This window comes from Kryptolebias marmoratus, linkage group LG18, assembly GCF_001649575.2.
Source record: "Kryptolebias marmoratus isolate JLee-2015 linkage group LG18, ASM164957v2, whole genome shotgun sequence".
NCBI classification, from domain to species: domain Eukaryota; kingdom Metazoa; phylum Chordata; class Actinopteri; order Cyprinodontiformes; family Rivulidae; genus Kryptolebias; species Kryptolebias marmoratus.
Window position 1 is genome coordinate 4,496,780 of NC_051447.1, and position 20,975 is coordinate 4,517,754.

A 20,975-nucleotide genomic window follows, 5' to 3' on the forward strand; every position below is an offset into this window, starting at 1 on the left:
CCTCCTCGTCCCTCACCTCCTCATCCCTCACCTCCTTGTCCCTCACCTCCTCTCAGAGTAATGTGAAGCTTCTCCTCAGATCCCAGCTGAGCCTGAGGAATAAATCACATTCAGGAAAGAAAACGTTGACGTTAAACCTTTTTACATTTAGGCTTCAAATAGATTTTTGTTAGGAAGCTGAGGATTTAACAGTTTGTCCTGATTCTGTCCCCCCAATGAACAAACATCCCCAACTGTCTTCTGTCTCCCATCGGAGACAAATCAGGACGCAAACAGCTTCAGCTCGGGTCTCACTGAGCAAGCTGGATGCTGGAGGACAGGTCCAACAGCTGGAGGACAGATCAAACAGCTGAACCAGGAGGTCAGTTTAGCTCCTTTCGGCTGTGGGTGGGGTTGGTCTTCCTGCTAGCTAAAACTAATTAGCAGGTTGTCTTCTGTGAAGGGAGGGGAGGGACGCTCCTGGAGAGACACATTTGTCCATCTGATGGACGCTGCAGCTGTTTCTGAGGGAACTGAAGAGACGTTCATGTCTGTCTTTGGATCTGTGGAGCTGAAGTTAAACGTCTTGAACATTAAAAACAGAAGTCTCAGCAGCCGTCTCCTGAATGAGCCGAACGCTCTGAGATATGAAAACAACAAAAACTCTGCAGAAGAGTTAGAATATTTAAACAACAACCAGGAGTTAGATTATTTAAATAAAAAAACAGGAGTTAGAATATTTAAATAAACAACAACCAGGAAATCAAGACGCTGACTCAGCGTTCACGCTCTGATAGGTTTTTATTCCTGCTCCACTGATTTAAAGGTTAAATGTTTCTGTAGTTAGTCAGAAAACATCAAGGATTTCTTATAAATAACTTTGCCTTCATCAAGTTAAAATAACATTTCAGAGCCATAAATTCATTCTATGAGTCGGAGGTCATTGATAAACTCAGATTTATGCTTCCAAACGCTGATTAAATGTCTGAATATCTGAATAAATGCAAACACAAGACCAGAACCAGACATGACGGGTGGATCAGGACTTCTGCACAGTTCTTTGACCCGGTTCTGGCTGCCGGGTCGGTGAGGTCCAGTCCAGAACCTCTGTGTGAAACATCACCTGTGTGAGTTGTGTTCCCTCTTTAAATGAAGAATAATCTCATCTGTTCCAGCAGCTTCCAGTCCAAACGGCTTCATTTCATTGTTTATTCTGGATCAGAACGTCTCCCCGCCCATTCCTGGTGGGTCGCTGCAGGATTTGGTTTTGATAATCTAAGGCCCGGTTGGGTCCATTTGGTACCAGGAGCTGAACCGGTCAGATCGAGTCATTTCTTCAGGTTGATTTTTGTCTTCTTCAGCCCCTGAATCCAGATCCATAATGAGCTCATTTTTACATCTGTGTGTCCCTGTGGACGCCTGTCTTGTGTCGGTGTGTGTGTGTGTGTGTGTGCGCGTGTGCGTGTGTGCGCAGTCTCTTTGTCGTCTCTGTTTTCTCATCAATATTCACGGAGCTGATAATGAATTCTTGCTGCCGGCGTCGGCTGCTGCTCTAATTGTCTCCGGTGGACTTCGGCTCCTTCTGTTAATTGCATGTTTTTAGCTCGACTAAAACACGTTATTATGATCTCACACACACACACACACACACACAGACTTGTCTACTGATTCACGGCTGCCAAACACAGATTTGTTTTTTATTCCGTTTTTTTAAAACGTGTCCAAAAACATTCATCTTAAAATGTCATGTTCGCTTTTTTTTTTTTTTTTTTTTACAGATTTTAGCTCAATAAAGCTTAAAATAAATAAATTCCCCGAACCAGCTGAACTCATTAATTATCTTTGTTTTAAGAATAAACGTTCAAATTAAGATGGAGATGGAGACAGTGAGGCTGTTGGACTCAGACTGTTTGTGTCTTTGGGAGGAAATGTGTCCAGAAACGGGTTTGAAATTAGTCGGTTTCTTGGCAGCGATAGGATTTCTTGTTTTACAAACATCTCAGCTGATGCTTGGATTGATTGGTTGTTAAACCTCCTCTCTGCCGTGTCTTTTTGGTCCATTGCAGACTTGATTATCCTGTGAAATAATAACTTTATGTTTATTAAACTTTGGATGTGAGGTTTTGTATTCTGATTATAAAACAACAACAACAACAGGATTTTATTCACTTTTCTTGGGAACAAAAAGGATGAATTACACCTTTCCTGGTGTGTCTGCCCTCCTGCAGCAGATCGTTCCACTTCCTGTTTATGGGTTTCAGAAACAGAGCTGGCAGTAATTTACATAAATATGAATGTTTTTACCTCTAAATGTTTAATAAAACCTCTTTTAAAGTTGAGCAAACTGCTGCAGGGATGCTGTTTGGGTGGCAGCAGAGTTCAAGGCACATATCTCCCTTTGTTTGAGGTCTGAATTAGACAGAATCTGATGGTTATTAGCTCAGAGTTTGGGTTTTAAAACGGAACCAGTCGGGGTCCAGTTTCACTTTCAGAAACAAACTGAGACTTTTACATTCACAGGAAGTAACCAGTTAGCGTAACGTTAGCATTTACGGTTAAATAATCAGTTAGATAAACATTTAAGACTCGTTGCTTCATGTCGTCTTACTGAATGTTTGCTTCATTCCTGAGGATTTACAGGTGGCTGCTATAAATGACCATTAAACAAAAGATCGTGGCCAGGCTCCACCCACTTTCCCACCTCATTAAGAAACGTTTCGTTGGTCCTGAAAGTTTGACTTCCTGAAATATCCTTTCAGATTCTCACAGACATTGGGTTAAATTCTGTTGTGAAAGTCGTTTTTCTCTGAGTTGGATCCTTTAAACCTCCTCAGATTGAGTTTAGGCCTCGTTCGTTCCTCTTCAGCGCCACTCATCCTCCTCTTCCTCTCTGTAATTACATCACAGCCTCTCTCATCCATGCAGCATCAGTTCCTGTCCTCTTCTTCCCCGCCGTCACCCGTTAGTTCAGTTTAAAGCAGTTTATTCATGACGATTCTGTCCTGTCCTCTGTCCTCCATCCTCCGTCCTGTCCTCTGTCCTCCATCCTCCATCCTGTCCTCCATCCGCCGTCCTGTCCTCTGTTCTCCATCCTGTCCTCTGTCCTCCGTCCTGTCCTCTGTCTTCCGTCCTCCATCCACTGTCCTTTGTCCTCCATCCTCTGTCCTCCGTCCTCCCTCAGGACTCAGAGAGCAGCTGCAGCACTCAGAACAGGAGCTTTAATGCAATAAACTGTCAGACAAGGGTTTCAGATGAGCTCGCTTTTATATTAGCAGAGCTCTGCGGGGGCGGGCAGACGATAAGAGCAGAAAGTACTTAAACAGCAGTCCTCCTCCTCCTCTTCCTCCTCTTCTTCTCTGATCTACACACAGACTGCAGGCTGGAAACACTTCCTCTGGATTAATCTGGGAAAGAAGGATCTGAGTCTGATGGAAATGATAATTTTGGCTTTATGCCGTCTCTAATCAGGAGGATCTGACCCTGGAGTTTCAAAATAAGAGCCTGGCTCTGCCAGAGCTCCTGAGCCACGAGATGATTGTGACCCCGTCTATCTCGGGTTTAAATTGAGAAAAACTGAGTAAAACGTGAGCATCGGGACAACAGAGACAGTCCTAACAGTCCTAATGTTCACCGCATCGTTGTTATATATTTCGGATGAATAAAGGTTTAAATGTTTGGAACAGAGGATCTGCTGGTGTTTGTAACGTTTAATTGATGTTTGGAGTTTTTAGATTTAAACCTTTACCTTTCTGTCGGTCCCTCTGGTTCTGCTGAACGTTCCTTTGTCCTGACAGGAACAAACAGACACAGGCAGAAGGTTAATTTGGTAATTTTCTGCCTTTTTGTTCCAAAAGCTTCAGAGCAGCTCTTCACGTCCACTCAGAGCTGCAGCCAGACTCCATTAAACCCATTAACTTCAGCTGCCAGAGATATGAGCCGATAACTGGAGCTGATCTGAGTCTGAGGGCAGGAGGTTTACCATCAGCTTCATACCAGATCAGAAATGTTCAAAAAATTAAAGATAAACTCTCTATTTCCATTATGTTTCACTCATTCATTCAGAATTTAAAGATAAATCAAACATTTAAAGGTTCTTGGTTCTGATGATTTGTTAATAAAATGACAGATAATTGTGTTAAAAACTAAACTAAAAAACAACAAAACATGCCGACACTTTACACTCTTTATTTTATAAAGGATGCTGTAATGTACTGACTGATTTTCAGTGAGTTTAGTAAACAAAACATTGGAGGTTTAAGCTTGATTTCTGTGAAGACTAAAACCTCAGATCTTCAGCCATTGTGTCGCAGCGCCTCCTGCTGGTCAAACTGCTGCACTGACAGAAAATAAAAATCCTGTCTGATCGATGATGTTTTGAACTGATTGGATGGAAAACTTGGAGCCAAATGAGTGAAATTATCTTTTTCTGTCTGTTTTTCTTGCAGAAGGAGCTGAGTCTTCCCAGAAGAGGCAGTTTGTGAGTATTTCTGATTTTCTCTGTCCAATCTCTGATCCTCTTCTCCAGAACATCTGGAAGTGTTTGAGAAGGAAGCAGTGAGCTAAACTCAGCTTCACTAACTTGTTGTTTGTGTTGTTTGAAGAATAATCCATCATGGCCGCCTGCTGTTAATTGGAATCAGGTTGAAGGGTGAAACCTAAAGGCCACAGAGTCTGTTTGTGTTTCTGGGAGCTTTAAAGAACAGCTGAGCGTCTATTTATATCCTGTGTTGGTGTGTTTGGTAATTTGCTGCTTGTAAACGTGTTTGTGTTCGGAGACGAAGGTCAGCCTCTCGGAGCGGTCCGGTCCTTTGGTCCCTGCTGGATTCAGGTGTCGGTGGTCTCAGTGTGGAGGGAAACATTCCCAGCAGGAGGTGGTTCACAGTAGATTATAAAGAATATTAACTTTTTCAGTTCCTGCAGCAGCAGCAAGGAGCCTCTTTCTTCTGAATGGCTGAGAGCGAAGAGAAATCACCTGAGTCAGAGATCACCTGAGTCAGAGATCACCTGAGTCAGAGATCACCTGAGTCAGAAATCAGAGATCCGTCTCACCTGGAGCTCCATCAGAACTGCCATGAAGAACACTCAGACTACAAACGATGCAGGCAACTACAGAACTGATCTGATTTTATTTTAAGATGCTTTCATGCAGCAGACATGTTGTAACTTTACACAACGTGTTACAGCAGCCATGTTATGGCAGCCATGTTGTAAATGCCGCAGTAATAATGTAAATCTTTTCTGGTGAAGAAAAAGAAAAATACAAAAAGCTGAAAATTCAAAGTTTAAAGTTTTACTTTAAAGGTTATAAATAATCAGTTTTTAAAGACTTTAAACAACAACGTTTGATTTCTGTAAATATTACAAACTACAGAAGAGCAGATTTCAAACAGAAATAAAATATTTTAGTTTTGCCTCCATCTTGTGTCCCCTCCCCCCTCCAACTGGACTCAGTCTGGTCTCTGGTCTTTGGTCTTCAGTCTCTGATCTCTGGTCTCTGGTCTCCTGTCTCTGGTCTCCGGTCTCCGGTCTCCGGTCTGTGGTCTCTGGTCTCCGGTCTGTGGTCTCTGGTCTCTGGTCTCTGGTCTCCTGTCTCTGGTCTCTGGTCTTCAGTCTCTGGTCTCTGGTCTCTGGTCTCTGGTCTTCAGTCTCTGGTCTTTGGTTCCAGTCTCTGGTCTGGTCTCTGGTTCTGATCTCTGAGTGGACCGCTTAGGTTACCAGGAATACTTCTGAGGATGGACCTGTAGCAGCAGAACCGGACCGAGGACCGGCTCGTCTTTACCGTCTGACCCGGTAGGACCAGGATCATCCCTCTAACTGGGTTCAGTTATTATTTTCTCCGCAGAGGAAGCTGTGTTTCCTCACTAACTCTGGATTATTCCCAGGATCAAATCCTAAAGAGATTCTGTGTAATCTGCGTGTCGCAGGCGGAACCCGGCCTGAATTAATTTGATATTCGTCGGTTGGTGATCCGAGCAGCCGAAGGAACGTTCTAGCCCAGATTCCTCGCATATCTGAGCGCAGAGATAAGGAGGCTGCCGCCACACGGTGCACACTCCGCTCATTATTTTACCCTCCAGGGCTCTGTTGGCACCGTGACTCACACAGGAAGTTCTGTTCGGGGGTCAGGATGACGGACAGGTGGATTATTACAGATTACAGCTGAGCCTTTTGTCCCAGAACAACGAGATGAAGAGGAGGAAGGAGCGAGCCCCGAACCTGCGCCTTCAGTAAGGGTGTGTGTGTGTGTGTTCAGATTTAGATCACGGCTGCAGGTTTAATCATGTTTTAGAAAGAAAAGCGTCAGACTCTAACTCCCCAGCTGTCAGAAACCTTTTCTTCTTTCCACAAACTTTACATTTCTGCATCCAAACGTCAGAGTTTTCTTGACTTAGATTGTTAAAAAAAGGGAAGTTCAAATTTGTATTGTGCTGTAGAACGGTGAAAAATCAGCTGCAGGAAGGTGTGAACATTTATTTAAACGTGTCTTTGAAAGGAGCTGTTTAATAAATGTAGTTGCTTTGTGTTTGGAGCACAGAGATTACCATCAGAACATTTGAGAACATCGTGTTTGGAACCTGAAACGCACTCAGATTTCATTTGAATTCAAGCAGAGATAAATAAAAGTCCCGTCAGTGACACGTTCTGGATTACACAACGATCCTTATCTCTCTACATCCTGTTTCCCTGCAGAACCGACAGTTTTCTTTGGTTCCTCATGTTTGAGTTACCCTACAGAACTGAACGCAGACGCTGGGCAGGAGAACTAGAAGCAGCGGCTCAGTTTACGGGTCAGAACCCGATACGTTTGTGTTGGTTTACCTTCCTTCACAGCTGGTAAATCCACCCGTCAGCAGCTGTTGGCTGCATCGTTACAGAGCTGAAAAACCTTTCCAAAAATAAACTGGAGTTGTTCTAGGATCAGATATCAGTCCAATAAACTGTTCTCAGTGCTAATTTACAGAACAAACCCCCCATAAGCAGATGTTTTATCTTAGTTTACTCAGAAACAAACCAAAGCTGCTGGAGATGTGGAGAGAAGCTGTCGGCTGAAAGGTCAAAGTTCAGGGTTTGACTCTTTATCACCGCTGAGAGGAGCTGAGGGGAGCTGAGGGGAGCTGAGAGGAGCTGAGAGGAGCTGAATGGAGCTGAATGGAGCTGAGAGGAGCTAAGGCAGTTTGAGTCCAGAACAGGAGACCTCATGGTTCAGATCATACGGTTCAAAACAGCACAGATGGATCGGAGCAGTTCGCTGTGTGACGTAACTGAAAGTGATGAAGATGATCTGTGGGCTGCAGCCCCGCTCGTATGAACCGGTCTCTGAGGACTAACTGATGAATCTGATCCTTTGCCGGTTCTGCTCCAGCTGGATCAGCTCTTCATCACCACTTTGGGTTTATTGTTGCAGAAACTGTAGCTCTGCCCCACAGATCACCATACGGTATGCTGGGGAAACACTGGGCACGTTAAAACCCATAAACTCCCAGCGGGGGGTCCAGTCTGTCCCAGCCAGCAGGGGGGATGGGACACGGGGACCCCCACCATCCCGTCCTCCTGACCTGAAGTCTGTAACCTCTGCTCCAACCTGCAGAACATTAGAAACAAACCTGGAGCTGGTTTTGTGTTCTGTGAGTTCTGTGGGTTCTGTGGGTTCTGGACTCACTGGACAGGTCAGTTGGGGCGCCGGGCTCCGTTCCTGCTGGGGAGGGACGTGTGCAGATTAAAAACAATAGAATAAACAGGAAACTGGGCATTTAAAGGTTTGTTCAGCTTTAATTCTTAAAGAAAATCTTTGTTCTGAAACTCATTTTAAAATCAGTTTAATGGAGAAAAGATCAAACGTCTTCCTGCTTCCTGGTGATGACATCACATCACCTGACACGCCTCCCTCTTCCTCCTCCCCTCCTCCTCTCTCGGCAGAATCTGGTCCCCGGCTCAGCTGTGTTGCCACGGTAACAGCAGCCTCCTCCTCCAGCACCTGCTGTCCCCCACTTCCTTTCATCCCTCTGTCGATCAGTCCCCCATAGTCCCCCTCTCTTCATCGTCCTCTTCCTCCCTCTGTCCCGCTGACGGCCCTCTGTCAGCCCCTGTTTTCCAGAGAGGAAACCCCTTCCTCTGGAGGTAAGAGCGCCGCTGTTCTGGTTCTGGTTCTGGTTCTGGTTCTGGTTCTGTCAGGGCTGACGCTAACCTCCAGGATCTTTTTTTTTTTACAACTAACTCTGTGTCTCTGCAACAAAACCTGCTGTTTTTACAGCAGATATCTGACTCAGACTCTCGTCACGGTTTCAGAATCGGAATCAGAACATCTTACTGGGTTTATTTTTGATTTCAGACAGTAGAAACTAAAAGCATGAAAGCTAAAAGTTTGAAGAAGCTGCAGCTAACAAAAGGCAAGCTACAAACAGTAAAGGGGTGTAATCTGTCCCTGCCTGTCCCTGCATGTCCCGGCATGTCCTGTCTGTCCCCACGTGTCCCGTCTGTCCCCACACGTCTAGGCGGCAGGCTGTGGAAACTCGTTTCACCCTCTATTTCAGTCCAGATTATGTGAAAATATATTTTCGACCACATTTAATACTCCTGTTCATGGCCGACCTTTAATATAAAAAATTCCAGGTTCCTTCCCATGAATTCCTGCTCCCACAGAAAGTTTCCTGCTTTTCAGAGAATGATTTCCCCCTCAGGTCCAGTCCGGACCTTCAGGGTTGTGCTGTGTCTCGCAGCTGAAAGCTCTGCGTTGGGTTCTGGTGTCGTTCCCGTCGTGTTGAGCTGTTGATGAATCCTGACTCTGAACTGGCTGTAGATGAGTCCGCACACGTCCTTCTGTCTCTGTTTGTCCTGCCATGGACTGAAGACGCCCTGAGTGTCGCGGGGATCCAGCTGAGACGCCTCCTGTCGTGGATCTGAACCCGAGCATCGGAGGGGGAGGGAGGGGGAGGCGCTGCCGTGAGGAGGGAGGGAGGGAGGGAGGAGCTCCTGCTCGCACTCCGAGGCGACGGTGTGACAGGTGGAAGTCGCGCCTGTCTGTGGTTGCGGCTGCTCGTCAGCCTCGGCATGTCTGACTCGTGGACGGTCCTCTTGAATTTCTCACTTCCTGAGAGGAGCATGCTGCGGCGCTCCAAGAGGTAAAACCATTTATTCCTCGTTCCATCCGCCGGGCTCGCTCACCCATCCCGCTCGCTCCTTCAGTTCTGTGTTTGGTTTCCCCTCCTCATCCTCCTCATCCTCCTCTCTGCTCAGCAGGATGAAGGTCAGCGGAGCGGATCTGTGTTTGGTTTGTTAAACGTCTCGTCTGCTCGGCTCAGATATGTGATCTATGGCTTGCGTCATCGTTTCTTCTCCTCTCTCAGCTGACTCTTCCTCTTCCTCTCTGCCTGATGAAGGCACCAGCAGGGAAGAGGCATTTATCACGTCGAAGCAGCGATTCTCTTCCTCCTCCCGGTAATAATGGGGGCAGTGACACACTAACACACACCTTCCGAGATGAAGGCTGCGACTCCTGCGTAGCAACAAGCTCTGGCAGGTTTCTGCTTGTTCTGAATGAATTTGGCAGCTGAGCTGAAATGAAAACTGATTCAGGAAGTTTGACATTCAAAGCAGGTCTGAGCTTCTCGTTCTGCTTTAAGATTTGAAGCAGGGCGTAACGTTAGATCAACGGTTTGGTTTGAAACTTTGTTGATTAAACTTGAGATTCCTCATTTAATCCTGAAGCTGGAGAGCCTGTCTGTGTTCATGTAAGGAAATCCACCCCTGATGGTTTATTTGACCCTGAAAGGTTCTCCGGATCAGCAGTCGGGTGAATCAGAGGTTCGGTCTCCGTTTCCTGGTTTACTTTCTGGATATATCTGGAGTGATCCGAGAACAGAGGAGGATAATCAGAGGCCTTAAAGGTGGAGTTCGACAGCGTTTCTGCTTGTTTAAAACGTGATGATTAATCCTCCTCAGCTCATAAAAACTCTCTGCTGCTGCTTGTTGCTGTTTTATCACCGCCGCTCGCAGCATCAATAAACCTTCTGAACGAAGTTCAGGGGTTTGGTTTTCTCACAGAGAATCCGTTACAGGAGCATGACCAAAACCAGGAGAGCTTCTTGTTTGGTCATTGGGCCGAACAAGGTTATTATTAAATGTAGTGATGAGAATTAAATGAATAAAACCAGATTTTCTGTCATCCTGATGTGATGAGCTGTGAGCGTTCAGAGTTCACCTGACTGATCGGGTTTGTTACGATGAATACCTGAACTTGGGTTCAACCTTTTAGTTTGAATGTTTTAGTAGAAGCCGTCGGGCGCTCAGTAACCAGGATGTGTGAGGACAACCAGCTGAATCTGGTGATCTTGTTTTTTGTGTCGAGGCGTCAGCTCTGCGGTCGTACGCTCTGCTGCGAGCTGATTTCCTGTGGCGCCTGTAAAACCTCAAACCACATTAATATCTGAGGCGTTGGAAATGAGTTCAGCTGCAGATCGTATCCACGTCCTGCGCTCCCACCTGTGCGTGTGTGTGTGGAGGCGGGCGGCTGTTTGCTCGTCGCTGTTTGTCCTGTCAGCCGTGTCACACTGTTGCACGCCTGTTTACAACTGTGTATTTCACAGAAGAAACGTTATCAAACTGTCAGCTTTCAGCGGCTGCAGGTAAAACATGAGCAAACACAGATGGTCTGGCATTTAAACGCCTGTTTGACTAACCAGCTCCAAGCCTGGAGTTAAATCAGCTCTGTGCATCAACCCCACTGCGTTAACGTGTAAACTGGGTTTGTTTGTTTTTTTTATTTAACCTTCTATCTGCTTAAAAACATCAGCTTCTGTATGCTTCAGAGTGAAGATGAACATTTGTTGCTTCCAACAGGCCTTCAGTTCCCATCAGATTTCAGATTTACTGAGCGTGTGTCGGCAGGTTTTATTAATTTTCTCAGATATATTCAGCTGTTTTCTGTAAATCTTCGTCAGATGGGTGCAGTCCTGTGCCTCCAGTTTTGGATATGGTTGAAAAAAATTGTGCAACAGTTTTGCTCTGGAATAGTTGCAGAGCCGTCGTGGCTGAACTCTGCTCTGACAGAAACCATCCGAGGCTCCGGGTTGAAAGACTGCAACAGAAAATTTACCTTTTCTCACAATTTGGAGTCTAACTAGTCTCTAAGTAGTCTCTAACTAGTAAGATAAGACACTCAGTTTTGACCCTGGTCATCAGGAAGCAGCGTTAGCTCATGTTAGCAGGAATCTAAATCAGAGTTCTGTCAGATGAGAAGAAGCTGCTTCACCTGATGACGACAGAAGACACACACACACACACTCACACACCCACACACACGCACACACCCTGCAGAAAAAACATGGCATCTTCAGGGTCCAAACTGAATTTCAGTCTGAGTCAGAAATAAACGGCCCGTCGTTAGTCGCCTTTTGTTCTACTCTGCAACAAGAACCGGACCACCCGGAGTTGCTTCAGGTTCAGAACTCTGCAGGATTATTTAGAATCACGTTGATCCTTTTGTCCCTAAAGTCCAACCGGTCCCCAGTGAGACGCCTCGGCCCTCGCCTCCTGCTGTAGGTCATGTGATCAGCTGGGTGGGCTCTGCCTGTCAGAAACACAGCTGTGTAATTACAGTGTGCAGATGGAATGGGCCAATTAACACGACGCACATCCTGCTGCTGTTTCAGCCCCAGAACCCGTCAGAAGACTTACGGTTTTTACAGCCAGTGACCAAACTTTAGCTCTGTAATGAGTAAACATCACCTGAACCGGTCCACCGTCTGCGCCTCGTTCACCTGGACGCCTCCACCTGCAGCTTCTTGTCAGAGAGACGACCCCAGGCTTCAGAGGAAACCTGTGGGGGTGTCGGAGGCTGCGTCCCGCAGGTTTTCTCTAAACACGTCTCCAGTCGTCTGGCTTTCAGCTGAAGACAGTTAAAGTTATAGTTCACCTTTTTAATAAACGGGATATTCATCCCTGCAAAGTCACTGAGGAGTCCTTAGAGGATGACTGTCCACGCTACATGTGGTTAATACATCCATGTTCGCTGAGGCGTTCTGCGTCCATTAAGGTCTATCCGGTTCCTGTAGAACCAAAGTAAGATCTTTGTGGCTCAATAATGTGGACCTCCATCCTGATTCAGGCTAGACTCTAGCAGAGCTGCTGCTGCTTAGCTCTGATCCTGTTTGTGGTCTTCAAGGACAGGAAGGTCCGGGTTTTCCTCCTCTGCAGGATGGATAGATGGATGGATGGATGGATGGATGGATGGATGGATGGATGATGGATGGATGGATGGATGATGGATGATGAATGAATGGATGGAAGGATGATGGATGGATAATGGATGGATGGATGGATGGATGGATGGATGGATGGATGGATGGATGGATGGATGGATGATGGATGGATGGATGATGGATGATGAATGGATGGATGGAAGGATGATGGATGATGAATGGATGGATGGAAGGATGATGGATGATGGATGGATGGATGATGGATGGATGGATGGATGGATGGATGATGGATGGATGATGGATGGATGATGGATTGATGGATGGATGGATGATGGATTGATGGATGGATGGATGATGGATAAATTTTACTGTTTTCAGTGATCTGAGCTTCGTTTGCCGTTGGGTTTAATTAAAACTGGAACAGAGATGTTTGTGTTCTGGTTCTGATCCAGTGTCTTGTTGTTGTGTGAAGCTGTGTGCAGCATCAGCAATGTTTGCTCACTCTGTTGTTGTTGTGAGGGTTCTGTGTGCAGAGCTGGAGAACCTTCATGTAGAACCCAGATCTCCAGGTTCCTGCTGGTTAACTCTGGTTCTGTGTTTGTCTGCAGCTGCCGGGCGAGCAACAGGAAGAGTCTGATCGTGACGTCCAGCACCTCGCCGACCCTTCCTCGACCCCACTCCCCCCTGCATGGACACACAGGTAACTCACCTTCCTCCACCCCTCACCTTCACAGCAGAGGGGGCATTAAAGGGACAGTTCAGCTGTTTGTAGTCGGCTTCTGTGTCAGTGTTAGAAACAGTAAACATCTTACCTGTTGTAGATAGTTGGTTTTGGGCCGCTCGTTGGTTCCGTCGGCCACGGCGCTATCTACGACAGGTAAGATACTAACCAGCCTGTTGAAAACCCGTCTGTTGATCCTGGTTCTGGTTCTGCTGGAGGTGTAGATCCCTGCTGTGACCTCCAACCTGCGAGCTGCTGTCTTCCTGTGTTCTTTTTTATTAACGGATCGTCTTCAGGCTCAGAAATCTTTAAGCCCAACTTCTTTAAATCCATCCGAGGAGACGCAGACAAAGAACCAACCAGCTGCTGAAGCTGGACGTCATTTCTGTTGGACACAGCAGACAGCATCTGTGACAGGTGGACGAATCCTCCACCTCCACCCGACAGAACCGCCGTTGATGATAATGATGGCGATGGAAACAGAAATCAGATCAACAGATGGAGAAATGGAAAAGCGTATCTCCTCAGTCGGGTTTGAAAACGAGCTGAGAGTGACACGCTCAGATTTCATTTCCTGTTTGAGAAACAGACAAACATCAATAAAAGTTCCTTTTGAGACGACCTGAGCGACACAGCTACTTTACTGTCATCAGTTTCATTTATCTGGTCGTTTTTATCACCTTTAAACTAACCTGCTGTTGTGTTAAATGTTGTTCAGTTCATGTTTATTTAATTTAAACTGTAAGGTTATATTTTTGTAAATAAAAAGTAAATAATGGCTACAAAGTCAGGATCCGCCTCCCTGAATCCTGCTTTCCTTCTGACAGGATCTGATCTCAAGATCCAGACTTTCCTCGAGTCTGATTATCGGTTCTGAAGCTTAGACACCAAATTCAGGAATAAAATGATTTGACTAAACTCTGAATAAGATGCAGTAAAACCTCCTTCAGTTAATTCCCCCCCGATCGTTTCTGTCCTGAGTTCTGATGAAGAAATAAACCGTCTTCATCTCCGCACGTTAGAGGAAACAAAGACAAGAAATCACAGAGGAGATAAAAATACATCCAGCAGCTCAGGGAAGGTAATTACTGCCTCTGACTGCTCTGAGTTCAGATCCTTTACTTCCTGTGACATTCTGTTGTTTCCTTAGCAGGAACCCGTCAGTAACGATGTCAGCCGCCTCTCCGTGGTCCGTCTGAATCAGTCATCCTCCAACCTTCCAGACATTTTTATTTTATCAGTTTTACTGATGAATAAAACCAGAGAATTTAAAAAGTTTATATTTCAGCTTGAAAAGGTCATCAGATGATTGACAGCTCAGAGTGATGCTGACAGACGGGTCAGATGGGTTCACTTCCTGTCTTTGGTTCTGTAATAAAGGACAGAAAGACGGATCTTCTTATTCCTGCTTAATAAGCCGTTACTAATTAGTTATACCATGGTGCTGATAAACCTGACTCTGACTCGTTTGTTTGTATTTCAGGAACCAGCCCGTTGGACAGCCCTCGAAACTTCTCCCCGAACACAGCGGCACACTTCTCCTTCGTCCCGGCACGCAGGTGAGACGGCTGACTTCACCTGCAGCAGATTTTTATACGGAGCGTCGGGACAAACAACAACAACAACAACAGATCTGGGAGGAAATGATGTAGAATTTATACCTTAAACCTGAGCTGCTCTTCAGGGACATTAATGGGTTAATTATTGGTTCTTTTTCCTGTTGGAGCAAAAGCCTGATTCAGCCAATCATAAACCAGCTCTGATTCAGCCAATCATAAACCAGCTCTGATTCAGCCAATCATAAACCAGCTCCGGTGTTTCGGATCATGGTCCTGTTGGACCCAAACATGTCCAAGTTTCAACCGTCCAGCTCTTGTTTTGAGGTGAAGTTAAGGACTTTGGAGTTTGTCCTCCTTACTTTGTCCCACAGCATGATGCTGCCACCTCCATGGCTGGCAGCTGGTTCAGTGTTCTCAGGTCTGAAAGCCTCACCTCGACTCCTCCGAGCGTCCTCCTTGTCTTTGTGTCCAAACAGCTCAGTCTTTGTCTCATCTGACCATCAAACTGTCCTCCAGAGGACATTTGTCTCGTCCATGTGGACACCTGTAGGTTTCAGTCCAGCTTCGTCGCCATGGTGATGTGAGACAGGTTTCACTGACGACAGGGACTCTGGGGGTCCAGCAGGTTCCACTTGTTCCTGAACATCAGAACCAGTTTCGGTCTGGGTCTTCTTTAGACCTTAGTGGCTGCGGTTGATAGTGGTCGCTAACAGGAAGTCGAACCTTCAGCTCCTTCTGATCAGCTGCAGCTGAAGGAGTTCCTTGAAGATGCCTCACTTGTTCAGACGGGTTAATAAACGTCTTACCTGCCTCAGATCTGACACACACACCTGGGACACATTTCTCTGCTCTGTTTAGTAAAGGAAAGCCGCCTGCCTCCTGATTCTTTGTACAGATGATGTTGTTTCCATGGTAACCCTCCACTTCCTGTTTGAGCTGGCGGGCTGTTTCCACAGCAGCTCCGTCCAACATCCTGCGGAGGTCCGAACGAGCTGAAACTGGCAGTAACGCAGATTTAAATTGGACATCCATCAGTGTCCCGCCACTGCCCTCAGCTGCTCATCACTGAGGCTGTGGCGCCACCGTGTGGTTGCCTGCGGTAAGACGGCGTGGAGGAAACATGAAGCTTTTTTTAAATGAGACTTTACCTTTAAATTAAATGAGTTAATTTTATTAAACTAACATAAAACAAACCTTCAGATCAGTCCAATCAGATGTGATTAAATCCTGAAAGGAGTTTAAATCTGAACGTTTGGTCTCTTTATTAAGTTTATCTGTCAGTTTCTGTCATCAGTGAATTTATTTACAGACTCCGTTTAATCTCAGATTACACAGATTACAGGCTGGAAGGTTTCTGGAGCAGTTTGGAAAAACACAAAGAACAGAGAAATGTTTGTGTTTCCCGACTTTAAGACTTTCCTCTAAATAAAAATAACATTTTATGTAAATAAACATCTGAAACAAGGATTATTATTTATAATAATCCTAATTTTGTTCTGTTTCTTCTAAATCTGGTTCTTTGGAGGTAAAATATAAAGACATGAGAATAATTAAATGTGTCATTTAATGACCCTCTCTGGTTTTTGAAGATCTTCGTTTCTGAGCAGCTCCTGCTGTAGATCTAGGAGACATAGATGTGATCAGTTTGTGTTCAGAGCTCAGTCTGACTCCAAACCCAACCTGTTTTCTGTTTCTCACAGTCACGGACACAGAGCCGACAGGTAACCCCTCACCTGTTCCCTCCTCCTCCTCCTCCTCCTGCATGAACGCTCCACCAACAAGTTCCTGCAGAGTTTCTTCTTCTGCTGCTGAAAACTCTGCGCTCGTCCAGGAACTTTCCCCAGCTTTTATTCCTCCCACCTCCTTCCCCTCCCTGAACCCTGAACACACACTCCTTCACCTCCTTCACCTCCTCCTCTGACCCCTCAGAACGTGGATCTTTGTCTTGTTGAGGAGGATTTTCTGTCTGTAAAGTGAAATCCAGCCGTGTCTGAACTCCCATCATGCTTCACTGAATGCTCTAAGCTTCTCTCCTCGCTCCTCCTCACTCCTCCTCGTTTGAAGGAGCTGTCTTTCTGTGTGTCGGAGCTTTATTTCAAACATTTGTTGTGTATTTAAGTCGAAGGTTGTTGATCGCTCTGTATTTCCTGTGTTTTCAGGACGGATGGCAGGCGCTGGTCTCTGGCCTCGCTGCCTTCATCTGGATATGGCACCAACACTCCCAGCTCCACCGTCTCGGTAAATATCTCTTTACTTTGTGCTCATCTGCATGTTTTTAATATTATTTATCCCCAAAACACAGACATAAGGGCCTTCTGTTCCGTAAACCCCTAAAGTCTCCTCCTGCTGTCAGAACTTCATCCCTTTGTTTGCGGCTGCCTGTATTCCCTGAACCCTACCCCAAACCCTAACCCTCGCCGCCTGCTTTAAAACCTGCTCTCAGCGTGAGGTTCTTCTGGAACAGGAGACCAGGAGCTTTGATGTCTCATCACTGACAAACACATCATGAGGACAGAAAAACAGAAAGTGGGTCAGATGGAGCTGAAGAGCTTCTTCCTTTTTTAAAGAAACTGTTATGACAAGTTAAAATTAACATTGTTTTAATCTCATAAGAAGCTACTTTCCTCTCTGCTGTGAAGAGAACAGACACTCCTGACGCTCTGACTGCAGTCTCTGAGGACAGGAGAACGTTAGGGAACAAACAACTGACAGTTTCAGAGCTGCAGGAACAGTTCCACCTCTAATAGCTGAGCAGAGACTGCAGACAGAGCGGTAAGACTACAGGAGGCGTTAAGAACCAGAATGTCTGCCGAGGCAGGAAGACAACAGCAATACACAGAGCAGCAGCAAAAGAACCATTTGGAACAATCTTAACAAGTTCCCTCCCAGAAATTAAAACTCCTGACCTGAATGATTCACATTGTCCTGATTAAACTCTTAAACCCCGACCTGGTACCGGTCGAAGGTCCGTCGGAACCCCGTTAGAACCCCATCAGGACCTCGTCAGACCCCATCAGACCCATTGGACCCCGTCAGACCCCGTCAGACCCCATCAGACCCTGTCAGAACCCCATCAGACCCCGTCAGAACTCCATCAGACCCCGTCAGAACCCCATCAGACCCCGTCAGAACCCCGTCAGACCCCGTCAGGACCCCATCAGAACCCTGTCAGACCCCATCAGGACCCCATCAGGACCCATCAGACCCCTTCAGACCCAACAGACCCTGTCAGACCCCTGTCAGAACCCTGTCAGACCCTTTCAGACCCCATCAGACTGCATCAGAACCCCATCAGACCCCGTCATAACCCATCGAAACCCCATCAGAACCCGTCAGACCCCATCAGAACCCCATCAGAACCCCGTCAGAACACCGTCAGACCCCGTCAGACCCCGTCAGACCCCATCAGGACCCCGTCAGACCCCGTCAGAACCCCATCAGGACCCCATCAGACCCCATCAGACCCCGTCAGAACCCCATCAGAACCCGTCAGACCCCTTCAGAACACCATCAGACTCCGTCAGACCCCATCAGGACCCCGTCAGACCCCGTCCGAACTCATCAGTAGCTGCTGGTTGTAATCTGTGTTCCCTCTGTGCTCCTCCTCTCACAGTCCTCCTGTTCATCTCAGGAGAAGCTGCACCAGCTGCCCTTCCAGCCCACCCCCGACGAGCTGCACTTCCTCACCAAACACTTCAGCTCCGAGAGCATCACGGACGAGGAGGGCCGCCGCTCCCCCGCCATGAGACCGCGCTCCCGCAGCCTCAGGTAGGAGAGCCGAGCCCGGGACGCATGGAAGCTTCGACACAAAGCCGGGTTTACTTTGTGAGCAGATCAGGGCTGAGTCCACAGGCTTCAGGCCAAAGGTCTAAGGTCATGACAGGACAACCAGACAGTCCGTGTCTGACTGGTTCCTGATCACACTCAGTGGTTCCACGTCGGCCATGATCTTCAGCTCCTGATTCTGGTTTTGGTAAAATAATTAAGTTTTATTTTGTAGAGTTAAACTTCCTGTTTTCTAGGTCCAGGTCTGTGTTTCTCCTGGGTTTATGTTCTTATTCTTGTAGGTTCTGTCTCCTCCACACAGCAGAAGCCGGTTGATTCTTATTAAACAAACCCTCATGGGGTTTCACAGCTGCAGCTCATCTCTCTGTGTGCTGAAGATGTTTTCAGTTTGTTTAAAGGTCAGGGTTTTATACTCTGAGAGTGTGTGGCAGGTGCCCCTCACCTGTTCACCTGTTCACCTCATCCCATCATATTCTGGGTTTTCCATCAGTTCTCCCTCCTCTCCTTCATTTCTCATCTCTGCAGTTTCCTCCTTATCTCCACTGACTCCTTCATCCTGAGATGAAAGGAGGCGAGCGGCGTGGAGCGAATCTGATCCGAGTCCTGCAGATGTCAGAGTGTGTGTGTGTGTGTGTGTGTGTGTGTGTTCATATCTCCTGGTGTCGACTTGCTCACCTCTGTTCTGTCAGTAAAATATGGAATAAAAACATTTGTAAAGATCCTAAATAACACAGTGAACGAGTTGAAACTGGTTTGGAGCAGTTTGATGAGATCTTTTTATCAGAGCAGAGTTTAAATAATAAACCTGCCAACTCTTTTTATCGTCCTCACGTCCTTAAAGATTTATCTGCGACAAAATAAAAACACAACAGACTCCACCGAGTCGTGATTGATTCAACAAAAACAGGTTCCAGAGGATCTCAGAGGATCAGGATCTGGACCCAGGTTCTGTTCAATTATTATAGATTTGGTTGAATTTGTGTAAAAATCGAGGCTTAAGAGGAAACTGTGAGTTCTTGTGAGGAAGAGGCAGCTGATGATGATGATTGGATCCAGAAGGAACAAGCCGAAGACGGCCGGAGTAAATGAGAATGAGCTGCAGATGCTAATTTTATGACTCTGCCGTCAGCCGCCTTCTTTATTATTTCATTTTTATTCTGCCCCTCCCTCACAGCTTGTCTTTGTTTTTATCACCCATTTCTTTTTTATTTTCTGCATAAATACTGCAAATAAAGACTTGTTTATATTTATTTAGCTTTTTAACATAATGAACACAAATAAATAACCTCCTGACACAGTCCTGCAAGTATTTTCAAAATCACATATAAACAGTTGGTTAAGGCAACTCAGACCTTCATCCTGGTCTGTAAAGATCAGCAGAGTTGGTTTCATCAAATCTAATCAGACTCAGAAAACGTTTGTGTTTCATTCAGGCCTGAAGAGTCAGTGAGGTCACTGATGTCATCCTCCTCCTCCTCCTCCTCAGCTGTCCGTCACGCTCAGTTACTCCTGCATCTCCCTCCTCACTTATGAAGCGTTGCTGTTATTTTTCCACCCTCTGACTGGATGTCTCACCTGATTTACTCCAATTAGCCTCTCCACCAATCAGCTCGCACCTTTCAGACGGGTTCTAATAATCCACATTAAGGAACCTCCTCTTCCTCCTGGCTCTGAGGCGGCTTTTATTCTGACAAACAGCCGAGTTCTCCTGAGGGTTCTGCTGGTACTGGCTCGGTCCGAACATGTTCATTAAACCGACCCGGTTCTGATCCGTCAGAGGTTCAGTATCAGTCAGGACGGGTCACGGATTTACTCTGATCAGAGGAAAATCACCACCTCCTGCGGATTTTCCACAATAAAAGCCCTGAGATCCTTTCAAAGTAAAAGTATGAATGAAAAACAGGAACCAGCAGATTATTGACTTACAGCAACATATTTATCTCTCACAACACTTGGGACTAAAAAACTGTCAGAAAGAATTATTTAAAGATTTTATTTTGTTTCTTGAAATCATCTGAAGACCCAAAAGTTGATATTTGGTGACCCATAGTAGGGCCCTGAACCCAAGTTTGAGTTAAACTTCACTTCTGGTTCGTCAGCAGCTTCTGTCCCTGTTTTAGACACGACTTACAGGAGAAATACTTTGATTTATTCACGAAGACAAGCCGATAAACAACTAAAGATAAAGACAAAATGTAAGTAAACATGATGATGTGATTAAATGTTGAGGAATTTAAACGTCAACAAAAACATTTTATTCAAATTACTGCAATCAGTTAAATTCATCCTCCTCCAAAAAAACTACAGAAAGATCCTCAGAGGCAGCATGGGCTGCTGCTGGTGTTTATGTTCCTGTTCATGTTGTTGTTTGTTGTTGTGTTTCTCTCTGATGACTTTTAGCTCGTTTGTCTCGTTTCTGTTCAGCAGGTGATGGATGACTTAAAGCATGACATCATCTTATTGGTCACATGGTCTGTGTGTGTGTGTGTGTGTGTTTGTGTGTGTGTGTGTGTGTGAGTGGATGACTCATACTGATTTAATCTGCTGCTGAAAATCACGTCCATAAATCCTTTTTTATCAGTTAAGTTGTTTAAAATATTATTTTTTACCACATGAAGATCTTCCTCGTTTCTCTTTATAATATTTCATAAATGAATATGAATATATATATATATATATATATATATATATATATATATATATATATATATATATATATATATATATATATAT

The 20,975-nt window shown here is 45.7% G+C and overlaps 2 protein-coding genes across 19 annotated transcripts in view; both read left to right on the plus strand.

Moving 5' to 3' along the window:
* Positions 1-20,975, plus strand: part of LOC108247555 (zinc finger protein 2 homolog) — a 461,981-nt gene that overhangs the window by 309,936 nt on the left and 131,070 nt on the right. The window lies entirely within an intron of this gene.
* The window catches only part of mast2 (microtubule associated serine/threonine kinase 2), a 75,123-nt gene that overhangs the window by 38,674 nt on the left and 15,474 nt on the right, over positions 1-20,975 (plus strand). For 4 of the 14 annotated variants that reach the window (XM_017435771.3, XM_017435772.3, XM_017435773.3 and 1 more), the window contains 7 exons: positions 4,425-4,456; positions 7,897-8,097; positions 12,785-12,876; positions 14,381-14,456; positions 16,157-16,177; positions 16,616-16,694; positions 18,070-18,224. In XM_017435771.3, coding sequence (XP_017291260.1) covers positions 4,425-4,456; positions 7,897-8,097; positions 12,785-12,876; positions 14,381-14,456; positions 16,157-16,177; positions 16,616-16,694; positions 18,070-18,224 — 656 coding nt within the window. Of the gene's footprint in view, positions 1-4,424; positions 4,457-5,591; positions 6,207-7,896; positions 8,098-8,972; positions 9,099-12,784; positions 12,877-14,380; positions 14,457-16,156; positions 16,178-16,615; positions 16,695-18,069; positions 18,225-20,975 lie in introns of those variants that run through there. The other 10 variants (XM_017435776.3, XM_017435780.3, XM_037981248.1 and 7 more) reach the window with 9 other exon arrangements.